The sequence below is a fragment of the Zerene cesonia genome, unplaced genomic scaffold, assembly GCF_012273895.1.
Source record: "Zerene cesonia ecotype Mississippi unplaced genomic scaffold, Zerene_cesonia_1.1 Zces_u007, whole genome shotgun sequence".
NCBI lineage: Eukaryota > Metazoa > Arthropoda > Insecta > Lepidoptera > Pieridae > Zerene > Zerene cesonia.
This window is the reverse complement of record NW_024045137.1, coordinates 670,978-686,079: the sequence shown is the minus strand read 5'-3', so window position 1 is coordinate 686,079 and position 15,102 is coordinate 670,978. Positions and strand designations below refer to the sequence as shown.

The 15,102-nt window shown below is 36.3% G+C and overlaps 2 protein-coding genes across 2 annotated transcripts in view; both read right to left on the bottom strand.

The window, feature by feature from the left end:
* The window catches only part of LOC119839010 (luciferin 4-monooxygenase-like), an 8,451-nt gene extending 6,208 nt beyond the window's left edge, over positions 1 to 2,243 (bottom strand). The window contains exons 1-2 of the mRNA XM_038365179.1: positions 1,900 to 2,243; positions 400 to 607 (exon numbers count right to left, since the gene is read on the bottom strand). Coding sequence (XP_038221107.1) covers positions 400 to 607; positions 1,900 to 2,016 — 325 coding nt within the window. The 5' untranslated portion in view covers positions 2,017 to 2,243. The remainder of the gene's footprint in view (positions 1 to 399; positions 608 to 1,899) is intronic.
* A 1,712-nt stretch (positions 2,244 to 3,955) lies between these two features.
* LOC119839049 (PR domain zinc finger protein 5-like) lies at positions 3,956 to 9,988 on the bottom strand. The gene is made up of 5 exons (XM_038365223.1): positions 9,711 to 9,988; positions 8,234 to 8,369; positions 7,212 to 7,286; positions 6,657 to 6,734; positions 3,956 to 5,851 (listed from the first exon to the last, which is right to left on the bottom strand). Exons 1-5 carry the CDS (start codon positions 9,864 to 9,866, stop codon positions 4,719 to 4,721), a joined length of 1,578 nt encoding a protein of 525 aa, XP_038221151.1. The 5' UTR covers positions 9,867 to 9,988; the 3' UTR covers positions 3,956 to 4,718.
* Positions 9,989 to 15,102: the final 5,114 nt, after the last annotated feature.

Genomic DNA, 15,102 nt, shown 5'->3' with positions numbered 1-15,102 from the left:
TTTGGTCCGAATAAACTATTTTTATTTCTTACGATCTGTAGCCGCGGCGTTACTCGCGTGGTACCCGGGTAATAAGTAACCTATGTGTTAATCCGGACTATAACCTATCTCTGTACCAAATTACATACAGATACAATAATTCGTTTTCGCAAGGAGTATCAAACATCCATCCATCAATACTTACAAACTTCTACATTTATAATCTTAATATATATTACTAGTGGTCCGCCCCGCCTCGCCCCTAGCCTATAGCCTTCCTTAATAAATGGGCTATCTAACACTGAAAGAATTTTTCAAGTCGGATCAGTATTTCATGAATGTGTTCAAACAAACAAACAAACTCTTCAGCTTTATAATATTAGTATAGATAATATGATAATACAAAGTAAAAAGACTCACCATCAAGCATGCTGTTATCAGCCGCTGAGAACGCTGCACCCGTGCACAGTATCCCCACTACAGTCGGCATGAACTCCATTCGTTTATCGCAGCAAATGCTGACAACGTCGCCCACGCCCACGTTGAGACGTTTCAGCGAGAGTGCTATGTCAACAGACAGCTGAGCCAACTCGCTGAAAGTCATTTTTTTATTTGTGTCTGCATCTATCTGGAATTAGAGTTAGTTATTGTTTTGTATGTAATAGCGGGAGTCAAGCTGGTTGTTCGCCTGATGGCAAGCGATCACCACCATCTATGAATATTTACAGAGATATGGCCGCTGCAAATGCGTTGCTCGCTTTTAATAGATAGTTAAGGAGAGGATTGCGATTGTAAATTTGATTGTAAAGAAAGACAAACAAACAAACATACGCACTTTAAAGTTTATTATAATGATTCTATTTATGTGAAATCATGCACAAACTATACTAACATCCTAAATTGATTGTAACAGAATTTAAGGGCAACTTAAAAATTTGATTTATATTAAACTAGCAAACCCGGCGAACTCCGTTTCGCCACCAGATGGCTGTATGTGAAAAATTATTTTCCCGCTTTTTTGTTCAAATTTTTCCTGAATTTTCTTTGCTATAAACCTCACGGAGCCCAAGATCTTTCCAACGAATGCAAAACCGTGGAAATCGGTTAATGCGTTCTGGAGTTATAGCGTCAGGAAGGAAAACCCGACTTATTTTTATATAGTAGATTAACAAACGTTAATTTCAACTTAATATAACTTGCATAGTACCTAGCTAAAAAGTAGTTTTTGAAGTGAAAACTTCTTTAGTCGCGTTGAGCGTTTTGGTAGAGGGTAAAATCCTCGGTTCGCGTCACCGACATGCTAATGATAATAGTATATCTATAGCTATGGAGAGCCAGACTAGCGCACGCGCAGTAGCCTGTGTACACGTATACACTAATACATCGACTATTTCTGACTGTATTATGTGCGCGTACATAAAAAATTTCATATAATTTTTGCATATAGTTTAATTACGCTCAACTTAATAGTTCCGTTTTCACTTCTATCGGCAGTCCCACGACTGCTACTGTTTTTTTTTTTAATCCAGACAATAATCTAGCTCTGTACCAAATTCCATACACATCGTGCTAGATGCTTTTACGTGAAAGAGTAACAAACATCCATACATTCTTACAAACTTTCGCATGTATAATGCTACTAGTAGTCATTACTTTCAAATTATTGTTGTTATGTTGAATCACAGGTTGCGCTACTTGTTAAATTATTTTTAGTAAATAAAAATAAAATGTAAAATACTTTTTAACCGACGTTCCCAAAAACGAAGGAGTGTCTTAAATCAGTCAGCTTTTGTTGATTTCCAACGGATTCACGTGATTCTTTTTGATTGTTGTCATTGGGTTCCACTTTAGAATCTTGACTGGTACCTCTCTTCCCGCAAAACTCAAAGATAATTTAACTAAATACATAAATTCACTTACCAATGCGACATTATCCTGATATTTGGCAAACATCTGCAGCATATGTTTACCTAAATGCAAGTGCGCCAATAAAGCTGCATCATCAGACCCATATACATACATTGGATTCCTTAACATGGCTTGGAAAATTGATTGATGGTTGAATAATTCAAGAATCAATGGAGATTTGTTTTCAAGTTGTAGCTAATATAAATTTGTACAAGTATAAAAAAATTATAAAAGTTTATTTAGGAAGAAAAGCTTAAAATATATTCTGTGAGTTTTGGAAGAAATTTATAGAATAAATATTGAATTATACGAAATACATATGGATGAAATATTAATATACACGGCTATAGGACTTGATTACGAATGATCGTATGGAAGTGATGTATGGAGTTACTTATGTACCTATGGTATATCGATATATTATCTAAGTTTTATTGCTTGAATGCCTCGCGAATTTCCTGTTATACGATAATATATATGTGCTTCAAAAAGCACTAGTCATTCCCCCCGGGATGACTCGATTTTTTATGCCATGAGTGGGCAATTGAGCTGCTGGTTCGCCTGATGGTAAACAATCACCACCGTCCGTAAACATTCGCAGAGTAGTGCCGCTGTGATTTCGCTGCCCGCTTTTAAGGGGAAAGGGTTAAGGAAAGGATTGACGACTGGAAAGAAGGAATGGACTGGGAAGAGTAAAGCAAAAGCTCCGGCTTCCCCACTCACCGAACGAACCACAGTAGCATGCTGCTAATTTCTGCCGGTTTTCTGTGGGGATGTGGTACTTTGCCGATGATAGCTGGCCCAATTCTTGCTCGACTCCCACAGTTTTTAATTATTTAAAACGTATAACAGAATATAAAAAACATTTTAGTGTTATAATTCTCACAGTCATATTTATTCACTACTAGCCAAACCAAGATAAAAAAATTCAAAATAGAAAGAAATAAAACATTTATATCACTAGGTTATGTATAAAATCGAGTTCCGCAAAAAAATAAAAATCGAGGTTAAGCAATGGCTGGCACGTTCTTAAATTGGATGGGTGACCATTTTTTATGGTAGCTCTTTAGCTTTTTTGTGCGGATACGATACAATCGATTCTCATTGCTCTGTTACGATTTAAGGCGGTATAGAGTTGACCGATATTAAGCTGCAAGTTCGTTTTCGTTTACTTTTACTTCGTTTTCTGGTGCATATTAAATCTTCGTGCTTCACTATTTGCTCTTGAGTTTTCGTAATAAACACACATCAAACAACTAACACACAAACAAGATGGTTTTTGTTATTTATAAAAAAGTAATAAACTCCGTCAAATAAATTTTAAATATACCTACTGACGTTTCATTTACATAACTGGTTTTTTTAATAGCGACAAGATAAAAACTCTCTAATCGCATACAACATGCATATGGTAATACTTCAATATATCATGTTTTTATCGTTTTTTCCGGTTCCTCGCCCCCGAACACCCCTCGCTTCTACTTATGCACTTATGTTATATCATGTTTATATGGGTATATTCATGTATTTATTTATTACAAACCTGCCACCTCCTTTATATAATTATACACAGTAAATTGCCTGAAGGAAATCACTCTTAAGTGATAAGGCCGCTCGCTGTGCTGGTTTGGTATTGTCATTTATTTTAAGGATGTATTATGTACACCAGCAAAATAAATTTATTTTCATTATTTATTAAGCTTTATTATACAAAAACAGAAAATAAACCTTAAACAATGTAATGATTCAATGATATTTCGAGAACATGGCGACCTTATGCTAAACAGCAATAAATGCCAGACAACCTAGTAGATTGTTGCAACCTTGCAGACCGGAAAAGGAATGTAAAAAAAATATAACTAATAATTAGTCTTGGGAATCGAACCCAGGTCTATAAATTCATCATTGGTTAGTAGGTGAAATAAAACACACTTTAAATATAACTTATTTAATAAAAAAGTTCTTATAAATCAATAACGTGAAAAAATTTTATTGCACTTTTGTAAATCAAAAATTTTTGATACATATTTTTTTCCTAATAAAATTTATTTAATTATAACATGTTTCTTGTATATATACATTATACAATACTATATGTAAACAGTTTGTTTGTTTGTTCGTTAAAAGTTGTGAACGGCGAAACAATATACATAACTTTTAATACAAAATGTAAAAAATTTGCCTTTTTGTTATACACAAAACGGCTGAGCAATTTGTGAGATATTTTGAATAAATAAAATATTTTACTTTTGTCAAATACATAATAAAGAGATAATTTATTTGTCAAACACTACAACGGAAGAGCAATTTTTGATATATTTAGAAAAATTAACAATTATTTTTTATACTTCAAATATGATCACACATGATTCACGTTTTTTGATAAAGATCGAACCTGCGACCACTGGTACGTAGGATGGATGTTTGGATGTATGTTACACTTTCACGCGAAAACAGCTTATCGTATCTGTATTAAATTTGGTACCATCGATAGATTATGGTCTGAATCAGCACATATAATATCAGTAGGGCAATATAACATTAGAAGAGTGTGTTTGTTTGAACGCGCTAATCTCAGAAACCAGTAGATCGATTTCAAAAATTCTTTCACTGTCGCGTATACACGTGACCACGGGTGAAACCGGGGCCGAACGCTTGTATTGTTAGCAACAAAAAAAAAATCTAATATCACTTTGAGATACCACGATAAAAATTCTCTATAATTTTCCCCAACTCTTGGACAGTACTCCTAAACCATCCACACTTCACAACAGTCCGTGTACACGCACACACATACACACAAAAATAGAACCGCTCCGCGCGCGAGCAGCCTAATTCAGACTTCGCTCGTGCACCTTCAGGTGGCCCTTCAGCGTGCACTTCTGCGTGAAGGCCCTCCCGCACACGGGGCATATGAACCGCTTGTCGTTATTGTGTATCCGCATATGCTCCCGCAGCGTCTTCAACCGCTGGTACGACTTGTTGCATATGCTGCACACGTGGATCCGCTCGCCGTCGTGCTTGATCATGTGCATCTTCAGCGAGTTCCGCGTGTAGAACGCCAGCTCGCACTTGGTGCACTTGTGGTTCCTCTCGTTCAGGTGGTCGCGGCGCACGTGGCTGGACAGGTGGCCCGGCGTGATGTAGCTCTGGGTGCACGCCTTGCACTTGTACCGCTTCAGCTCCTCGTCGTGCACCTCCGCGAGGTGCTTCTGCCGCGCGTAGAACGAGGACAGCGATATGTTGCATCGCTTGCACACGTACCGTATCCCCGACTTGTGCTCCTTGGACACGTGGTTCTCCCGCTTGGTCACCTTGTCGAACACGACGTCGCAGAAGCGGCACGGGAACGAGCCGACCTCGTGCGTGCGCAGGTGTCCCCGGAGCCGGGAGCGCGACGCGAACGCCTTGCCGCAGCTGTCGCACGTGTGGTTCGGGTAGTGCTCGTTCATGTGCGTGTTCAGGGTCACGAAGTTGAGGAACCGCTTCTTGCAGACGGGACAGTCGAGCTGGTCCTTCTCCAGCTTGAAGGGCAGCTTGTTCAGCCGGCAGCCGTTGCGGCAGGTCTCCATGTGGCGCTTCATGTCCTCGTAGCTGTGCACGTCCGCGCTGCAGCTCTTGCAGCGCAGCAGCCGGCCGTTCTTCTGGAACCGCTGCGAGCTGGAGTGCTCCATCTTCTTGATCGCGGCGGCGATGTTCGACGCGCTGTGCTGGCAGACGTGGGCCTTCAGGTCGTCCAGGTTGGCGCTCTTCTCCGGGCATATGGTGCACGAGAAGCTGTCGTCTCTGTTGAGCTTGAAGGGGAACAGGCCGGCGGCCACGAGCGCCTCCGCGTCTTCCAAGTCGGCCACCTTCTTGCACACGATGGAGTAGGTCATCTTCTTCTTGGCGGTCGGCAGCTTTCGGCGCGCTTTGCGCGGCCGGTACTCGTCCGGCTCCGCTTTTAGCGTCATGCCGTTTAATACTGTGAAAATAGATATATATTTTAGCACTTTACAAAATCATAGAAAAACGCCAAGTAATATATGTAAAAAAAGCTGTTTCCTACTTCATTGCATTTTAAATAACCCGCGCATTGTCTTTGACGTTTTACTCTAAATTATTTAATCTGTGGTGACAGCGCTGCTCGTTCTGGTTCATTCTAGAATACTCGCTGGTTTTGTGTTTTGAAAAAGCAATTTGGCTTTATTTTATAAAGAGATATTTTCGCCCGTGGCTTCGCGTGGATTGCAGAATCTTGTACGTCGTGTATTGTCGACTTTCTCTAGCTTCTATCGTCTGTTTTTAAGCAATATTTAATATGTACAGAAATAGTCTGGACACTGTTTCATTCAATGTTTATTCATTTATAATTTATAAATCTATACAAATAAAACGAAAAGAAAGCTCCGAAACGGTGAAAGAAAACATCGTGAGGAAACCGGCATGTCCGAGAACCGAAAGTTCGACGACATGTGACATCTGCCAACCCGCACTTGGCCAGCGTGGTGGATTATGACCTGAACCGTCATAGGAGGACTGTGTCCCAGCTGTGGGAACATATATAGACCGATGATGATGATGATGATGATGATGATGATGATGATGATGATGATGATGATGATGATGATGATGATATACAAATTTTCACCGTTCGATTTTGACAATTTCTGTTTTGATGCGTTCCTAAAATTCCAGGTGGGATATAAAAGGTTAGGAAAATATGGGGAAAAAACATGTCAAAAAATGTCAAATGATGAGAAAAAAGTAGCCATTCGATCGGTACTCACTGTCTTCGTTGATTTCATCATCGATGTAATCGCTATTCGACTCTTGTTTAAAATGACTGAGGAGCATTTCATCATCGTCTGTAATTTAAGAAAAGAAAATCTATAAATTAAAAACGTTACTACATTTTACAGCGAGCGTGGTCAGTCTCCCCGTGACCGCGCTCGCTGTAAAGTGTTCGAAACGTCGGGTTAATAATATAATGAATAAATCGCGTTTAAAATCCGTTAAAAACTTTTTAATTTCTAAATGTATAATACACGCGTAAAATAAAATCTCTTTAGAACTGATTTAAAATCGGATTAATTTATACAGTTCATATTAAGGACTACCAGCTGCACGCCGCGGTTTCGCCCGCGTAAGCCTGTATCCCGTAGGAATATCGGGATAAATTGCCTAAATGTTATTGCAGTTTTCCAGCTGTCTACGTACCAAATTTCATTGCAATCGGTTCAGTAGTTTTTGCATGAAAGAGCAACAAACACACACACATCCTTACAAACTTTCGCATTTATAATATTAGTAGGAAAAGACGTCCCGCATCCGACCCCACTCACCGCTCGCACTGGCATTGCCCATATCAGCCTCTTTCGATATCTCCTCTTTAACTGACATCGCATTTTCGTCAGCTCCTGAAAAACAAATTCATTTATTTTATCTATTTAAATTGAATGAACCTAAAGAAATCACACATCAAAAATCGAATTCAAATTGCGAAAAAATACGATAATTTTGTAGAATTATATACCTATATACTAGCTTCCCGCCCGCGGCTTCGCCCGCCTCCGTATTATTCTAACCTTTTTAACCTTCCCTGGACTATTCAGAATGCACCAAAAACATGATTATAAAAATCAGACCATCCATTTACGAGCTTCAGCGAGACTAACGAACAGCAATTGATTTTTATATATAAGAAGATATTACATACTCAAACTATTGAATCTACTGTATGTTATACAGCTGGTTTGTTTGCTTTAACGCGCTAATCTCGGGAACTACTGGTTCGAATTGCAAAAGTCTATCCGCGTTGGATACGTCCATTAATCGAGGAAGGTTACCTATACGCTAAACTCGCCTCAGCAATCGAATTTCTTCGATTCTTTCAGTTCCATGTGCCAAGGGGACTAGGGGACACCCCACCCCAGCCTAGGGAGGAGGGAGGGGCGGCAGGGAGGTCAAAATGTTGTCATGGTACTACGTATACCGCGGGTTCGAATCCTGCCTCGTGATCAAATTTTTATATACTTCAAAAATTTCAAAAGCATAAAACTCATAATAAAAAAAATATATATATATATATAAATATAAACAATCTGTTGCCGTCCCTCATCCGCGTGGTCTGATTAAATTTACAGGGTACAAACTTTCATGCCATGTTTTATCCCCTTGGGGGTAGAATTTATCAAAATCCTTTCTCAGCGGACGCCTACGTCATAACATCTATCTGCGAGCCAAATTCCAGCCCGATCCGTCCAGTGATTTGGGCTGTGCGTTGATAAATCAAATCAGTCAATCAGTTATCTTGGACTTAATATATATATTGAGATTCATATAAAGAAGAATTCGTATTACTCACTCTTCAACCTCGCAGCAGCTTCCAGAGATTTCAACGAGTCCTCAACTTGCTTCCTGAACTTCAAACATAACGTTAACTGGTCGATGCAGCCTTCGCAAATAAGGCATTTAGTATCTTCCACGTCTAGATCTGTAACCTGCAAATGGGATGAGGATTTTACACAACTACGTTTTATTTATTTTTTCTAGCTGCGCCCCGCGGTTTCACCCGCGCAAATCCATATCCCGTAGGAATATCGGGATAAAAAGTTGCCTATGTGTTACTCCAGTTGTCCAGCTATCTACGTACCAAATTTCATTGCAATCGGTTCAGTAGTTTTTACGTGAAAGTGTAACAAACATACACACATCCTTACAAACTTTCGCATTTATAATATTAGTAGGAAGCAGGATAGTAGGAATAGTAGGAAGTAGGATTTTACAGCTGTACTTAGTCACATCCCCTACTGCAATGTTATAGGACAGTGGTATACAGAATATTTTCATAACATTTTAAATTTGAAAAAACAACTCTAAGGATTTTTTATGGGGTTTATTACTCGATAAATCTGTGGTTTTTCAACCAATTCTTATGTGTTTGATAGGGAATTGCTGTTATTTAGTTTCAGTTTAGAATTTGGAATGGTACCTCCCAAGGGATGTCGGAGACACGTCATTCGTAAATTACGTCACAAGGGAGTGATGTTAAGAGCTATATTGATGACACATATTAAATATAGATTAAGAAGCAAAATTTAAAACTGAGGATCTCTATCCACATTTGATTTTTCAATTTTTTTTTATAAATATGTATGCAATAGATGCATATCCCAGGTGTGCCAGGATCTCAAGATTCATTGAAAAAAAAAAGTATCTTATCACCCAAGTCAGCTCATATCCTGCTGTGGGCAATCTATAGGAAGTCAAAATAAAAAAACTATAGTATGGTATTTTTATCAGTTTTTGTCTTTATATTGAAAAAAAGTCAATTAATTGTTAAGATAATGATAATTTGCTTCAGAAGTGTGTTATAAACAATTTACTCTGTAAAATTAAGGGACAAATATTTTTAATAATATTTTAATGTTTTATAAACATTCTTACAATAAAATCTTGAGTCAAAAAGATCACCTACATTTTATGGAGTTTTAACTAAAATTTATAATTAATGTTCTGTATTTTTTTTTTATTCCACAAATAGCTTGTAAAGACAGCAACAATTAAAAAGTACCGCATTAATTTATTTTTTTATATAAAACTCACTTCATGTTTTCAATCAACATATCATCATATGTTGTGACACCAGTAACCCAGTTTACACAATTCTATCAAAATTACTTAAGTAATATAAGTGGTTAGTGACTATAGACATACAATAATATAAATACTAGTTGGATATATCATTTCTATTTTCTCACTGATCAAAAATAAATAACAGTGTCTTGAATATCCTTGAAAAGGATACTTTTAATGAATGAAAAATACTGTATAATACTTACATTAATAGAAAAACACTTTAACAATATATCTGAGTATGTTTCCGTCTGTTTACCACCAAGTTCCGTACTCAACATGCTTTTAACAACATCCAATCTAAGGCATAAACAACAATTGCCTAGTAAAGGTAAAGTTTCTACCATTATACTGCTTTCCATTTTTAAATTGCGTTTTAGTATATCTTATTGGAAACTAATTACACTTTTCTTATTTACATAAAATAAATTACTTCCCTTTTTATGTGAAAATTGAAAAACAAAACTACAGAAACAATTCACATTTTGACTTTGACAGCTGACGCCTGACATGCAGTTGTCATACATCGGCTGACATAAGATGATGATGGCGTAGATACAATGTCCATTTTTGTATTTATATACACCGAGTGCATTAAAATTTGTCATCTGTGTCCTCTTGAAAGATATGGGGCAAATGAGCTATTCATCTTTTACACTGATCAATTCTCGATTTTTACAAATACACGAATCTTTTTTTTTAGTCCCCACTGGCAATGGAACGCAGGATAATGCTCACGAATTAGTCATAATACAAACAGGAGGTTGTGTGATGATGACAGATTCCCATGACTTTTTCTATTGATATTCTAAATACGATAGTTTGCAAGTATGAATGGATGTAGGGATATTCGTAACTCTTTCATGTGAAAACAATTTATCGTATCTGCATGAAATTTGGTAAGGTGATAGATGAGTTTGGATTACCACTTAGGCTACTTTTACCCGGGTACCACACGAGAGACTACGCGGGTTACAGGGTTTGCGTAACCGGTAACGTTAAATTCGCTATAGTTTATAATATTATTGTACATATAAACCTTCCTCATGATTCACTCTATCTATTAAAAAAGACCCATCAAAATCCGTTTTGTTTTTTTATAAAGATTTAAGCATACATAGGCACAAAGGACTGATAAAAAGTGACTTTGTTTTATACTATGTAGTGATTAACAAGATCATCTTAAACAAAACCTGAAGTGTAATGTGTTAATTATAATACTTGCTAAAACAACAGTTCGAAATAAAATTAATTTTATTAAAAAAAAACATTCAACCAAACAGACTGTTTAAATTACTAAGATTTTTTCTTTTTTTCCTTCTTCACAGCACCATCGGGCTTACCAGTCCCACGCTTCATCATCAGCTCTTGAGGGATGGGCATTTGCCCCCGAAAATCTACACCAGGACCTGGCTTGAGTTTCATACGATGGTCGGGGTATCGATATATCGATTCGGAAGGCAAAAATCGTATGCAGCCATTGTGGAAATGGAGGTCTCTGTAAATTTATCACACAGCTAGCTGTTGCCCGCGGCTTTGCACGCGTTATATTCGGTTTAGTTCAAAAGATGTCCATAAATGAATAGACGATAAACCTTACTCTTAAATCACTTATATCTTTTAAACAACCCCATCAAAATTCGTTGCGTAGTTTTAAATATTTAACCATACATAAGTACATAGGGAAAGACAGAGAAAGCGACTTTGTTTTATGCTATGTAGTGAAGTGGTTTCAACCAACTCAAAGTAAAGGAAGAATGACAAGCTTCGACGGTATTTTTTGTGGTTTGTTACATCGGAGCTTTCGATAAGATGAACTGAAATATCAGTTGATGTTTTTCTTATTTGAATTGGTGCTAGTTCTGACAAATTGAATACGCCTTTTAACTGTCAGAATTAGAGCAAAAATAAATGGGACCACATGACAACTAACAGCTTTTGAATATAAAATGAAAAATTAAATAGGGTTGACCCAAAACAAGTTATGACGTAACAAACACAAAAAATACAGCCGAATTCAGGACCTGCTCCTTTTTTGTAACCGTTTAATAATATTTAAAAGAAGAACTTTAACAATAACATTTTTTTTTTGCAATTTTCGTGTTTGACTTTAAGAAGAGAAAAAAAGAAAGAGACAAGCTTTATTAACATACTAGCTGCGCCCCGCGGTTTCACCCGCGTAAATCCGTATCCCTTAGGAATATCGGGATAAAAAGTTGCCTATATGTTATTCCAGTTGTCCAGTCGTCTACCTACCAAATTTCATTGCAATCGGTTCAGTAATTTTTGCGTGAAAGAGTGACAAACCCACACACATCCTTACAGACTTTCGCATTTATAATATTAGTAGATTTAGTCGGATAGGAAGTAGGACAAGAGGTATGCGTCTTTAACTATATATGTAGGTATATTAGAAGAATGCTAGTCACAGTCTATAACAGATCCAACCTTATGCATGGGAATTGAAAGGGCGCAAAGACTCTCTCCTCAATGTGTTTCTTATACTCCAACCACCGACACTTCAACAGTTCGTTGTTTTGTACTGAATAATGTTTCATATAAACGTAATCAAATAATCCCTTTTCAAACGCTGGCAGCGTTCTATAATTGGAACCGATTTCTTTTGCAATTTCTGTAAAACACCGATGCTGTGAAAGTCTTATAATTTCCACATAGCTTGCTTTCGTCTTAACTTTTAATAAAACCCCAATATTAAAGTCCTTTCAATTTATTGTGAGCCTTTAAATGTTGGGCCACTCTGTTATAAATAACTAAAACACGCTGGGATGATAGAATGAATAAATTATCTAACTTTCTTTTATCTGTTATAGTATTCGTGAGGATTTTTTTATCCTGACGATTCTAATTAGGATATTCCTGAAATTATTGTATTGTGAATTTTAATTAAATCTGTCAGTTAAAAGTGGATTAAATTCGACAAAAACATACAAGCATACACATGAAGCTAGCAACAGCGTGTTAAAATAACTAATTCTACCATTAAATTCACTATTTTCTCATGTAGTTAACATGTACGTATACTATTAAGGTACACGTACCCTCCGTGACAACAACATCTGGCTTAGTCCTATTTATTCGATCGCAAACGGCATACGTATTTTTATTTTCTTTTCCAGACATATTTCATAAATATTCTTATTATCAAAATAAACAATGCTGTAATTAACTGACATTGCGTACATCACGTCGTTTTTTTATTTTGTAAAGAAAGCCATTTTTATCTATGGTAAAAATACGAGGTGTTACGGGAAATACACACCATTATTTTTTTCTTTGAATTTTCCTACATAAGGAAATAATTATATTTAAAAACTAGCTGTTAACCGCAACTTCGTCGCGTAAAGTATCCTATAGCACTCGGGAATAATGTAACTTTCTTTTGGTGAAATAAATAAATGATTTGAGATTGAATTTGAAAGAATTTCATTAATTAAATTTCAAAATCGTACCAGTAGTTTCGAAGCCTTTAGGGTACAAATAACCAAAAAAACATTTCCTCTTTATTATATGAGTATAAATAGTCTACCGACGCTCCTAAAAAGAGAGGAATTACGACAAATTCCAAAAAGTGAAAAAATGACAACAATTTCATATCAAATACACAAATGATCATTTCAATTGGTTCAAATGCACGGAGTTATTGAATAACATAACAAAAACTACAATTGATTTCAGAACCTCGTCAGTAAATGAAAGACATATATTTATTTGTAAATTAATTTAATTAGTAACAGCATGCGTTCTTTTAACGTGTCGCCTCAAAGAATCCTTAGTTGCAAAGAGATTATTACAAAAACTACATACGAAATTCTTTTCCCCCGTATGCGTTACTCTGTGGCGCGAAACGTCAGATTTCGTGTAGAAAAAATTATGACAGATGTCACATTCATGACTCTTCTCCTTCAGATGAACGTAGCGCATGTGATTGTTACATAAACTTCGTGTAATAAATGCTTTCGAACAGATGGAACACCTATGCTCTGGTTTTTCCATACCGTGTTTTTCAACTAAATGCAAAACCCTAAAATTTTCTTGATAAAATCTTTCGTCACAGTACGGACACGGGAAGCGAGATTTGCGTTCTATTTTCATATTATGAATGGCAACATCGTGTTTTCGTTTGTCAAGACGACATTTGAAGTCGAGTTCGCACTGGCCACACCGGAACGTCCTATGATTCCTTGTTTTATGTAAATTTAAAAAAACTAAATTCGTGAAACCCGCCCCGCAAATGTGACACACGTGGTTTTGGAAATGTTTATTAACATGTATGTTTAACAGTCTAAACATATTGAAGTTCTGCAAACATATTTGACATTGCAACCCCGAGGTTTCGATTTTGAAAGGCACTAATAAACTATCTTTAAAATTAAACGTTACACCATGTGTTTCTTTCAAATGGTTGACTAGTTCATTGATGTTTTCGATTTTTTTGTTGCATTTTTTGCAATTTAATACTGATATATCAACTTTTAACAGTTTATTTTGTTGGGATATGATATTTCTTTCTATGTCGTGTATGCTATGTTCGTTATTCGTATGTATGCGCAGTTCATTTATACCCGGAAATGGCTGCTTGCAACAGAAACACCTGTAGCGACTTTTATTCCATTGAAATATAACCATTGTCGAGTTTGCTAGAAGTTTCAGAGAATTTTCTCGAAGCAACGGCGCGATACCACGTCGCTCTATTGTTTTTTCCCATCTGTCGGTTGTTTTATCTGTGGACAAAATAAAACGTTATTTATTTATTAAGAAAACTCTTGTTATGAATTATTATCTATCTCCATTATGTTGTTTTGACTGTGTTCTATGTTATATTGCTTTTCTCTCCTCTACAATTTGTCTGCCTTTACTGGATATTTATACTATCTTTGTTCCTATATGTATTAACTTCTTATATTTTTATTTCTTATATCCTAAGGTTGCTTGGAAGAAATCGCTGTCGTGATAAGACCGCCGAATTGTACAATAGAAAGAAAGAAAGAATTTGACTCCACAAAATTACAACTAAAAAAAACAATAAACTTAGGACAAAATATTTCAACAATGAAAACAAAGCAACACAATAAATAGCTTACCACACAATAAAAAAATTAAAAAAACATGCAAATAAATTTAAAATGAGAAACATAAAGTAGAGCCTTTTATTTTAAATTATTTTCTATAGTTTATCAAAATTTTTATGCTTTATAGCACTTCTTTTATAGAAATCTCTCATAGGCCTAGGGTAGCCAACGTATCAAATCCGCCCCTGCATATACCCTACCATCCCAACTCTTTACTGAGGCTGCAACAGGCCGAATAGAATCGAACATGTCTTATTCATGTGCGAGTAAGACTCGCGACAGCATGCTTTCAAATAAAGTAGCTAATCTGTGACTTAGTGTTATAGCATCAACACACAGACAGACAGATGGACAGCGAGTCATAGTAATAGTCCAGGATAAAGCATATTCTTTGGATGTAAAACGCAAATGAGGAAAACATAATAAAAACATTTTTTTATTTTAGCTCAATTGATACAGAATTTTTTGAGTTGTTTAAGCGTATACAAAATATTTTTCTTCTGTATCT

Excerpts from the sequence above, each read along its gene's own strand:
- LOC119839049 (XM_038365223.1), bottom strand. The coding sequence starts at position 9,866 with ATGGAAAGCAGTATAATGGTAGAAACTTTACCTTTACTAGGCAATTGT. Across the intron at positions 7,287-8,233 it reads AGCTGCTGCGAGGTTGAAGA|GAGCTGACGAAAATGCGATG; the intron begins GTGAGTAATACG and ends TTTGTTTTTCAG. Across the intron at positions 6,735-7,211 it reads GGGCAATGCCAGTGCGAGCG|ACGATGATGAAATGCTCCTC; the intron begins GTGAGTGGGGTC and ends CTTAAATTACAG.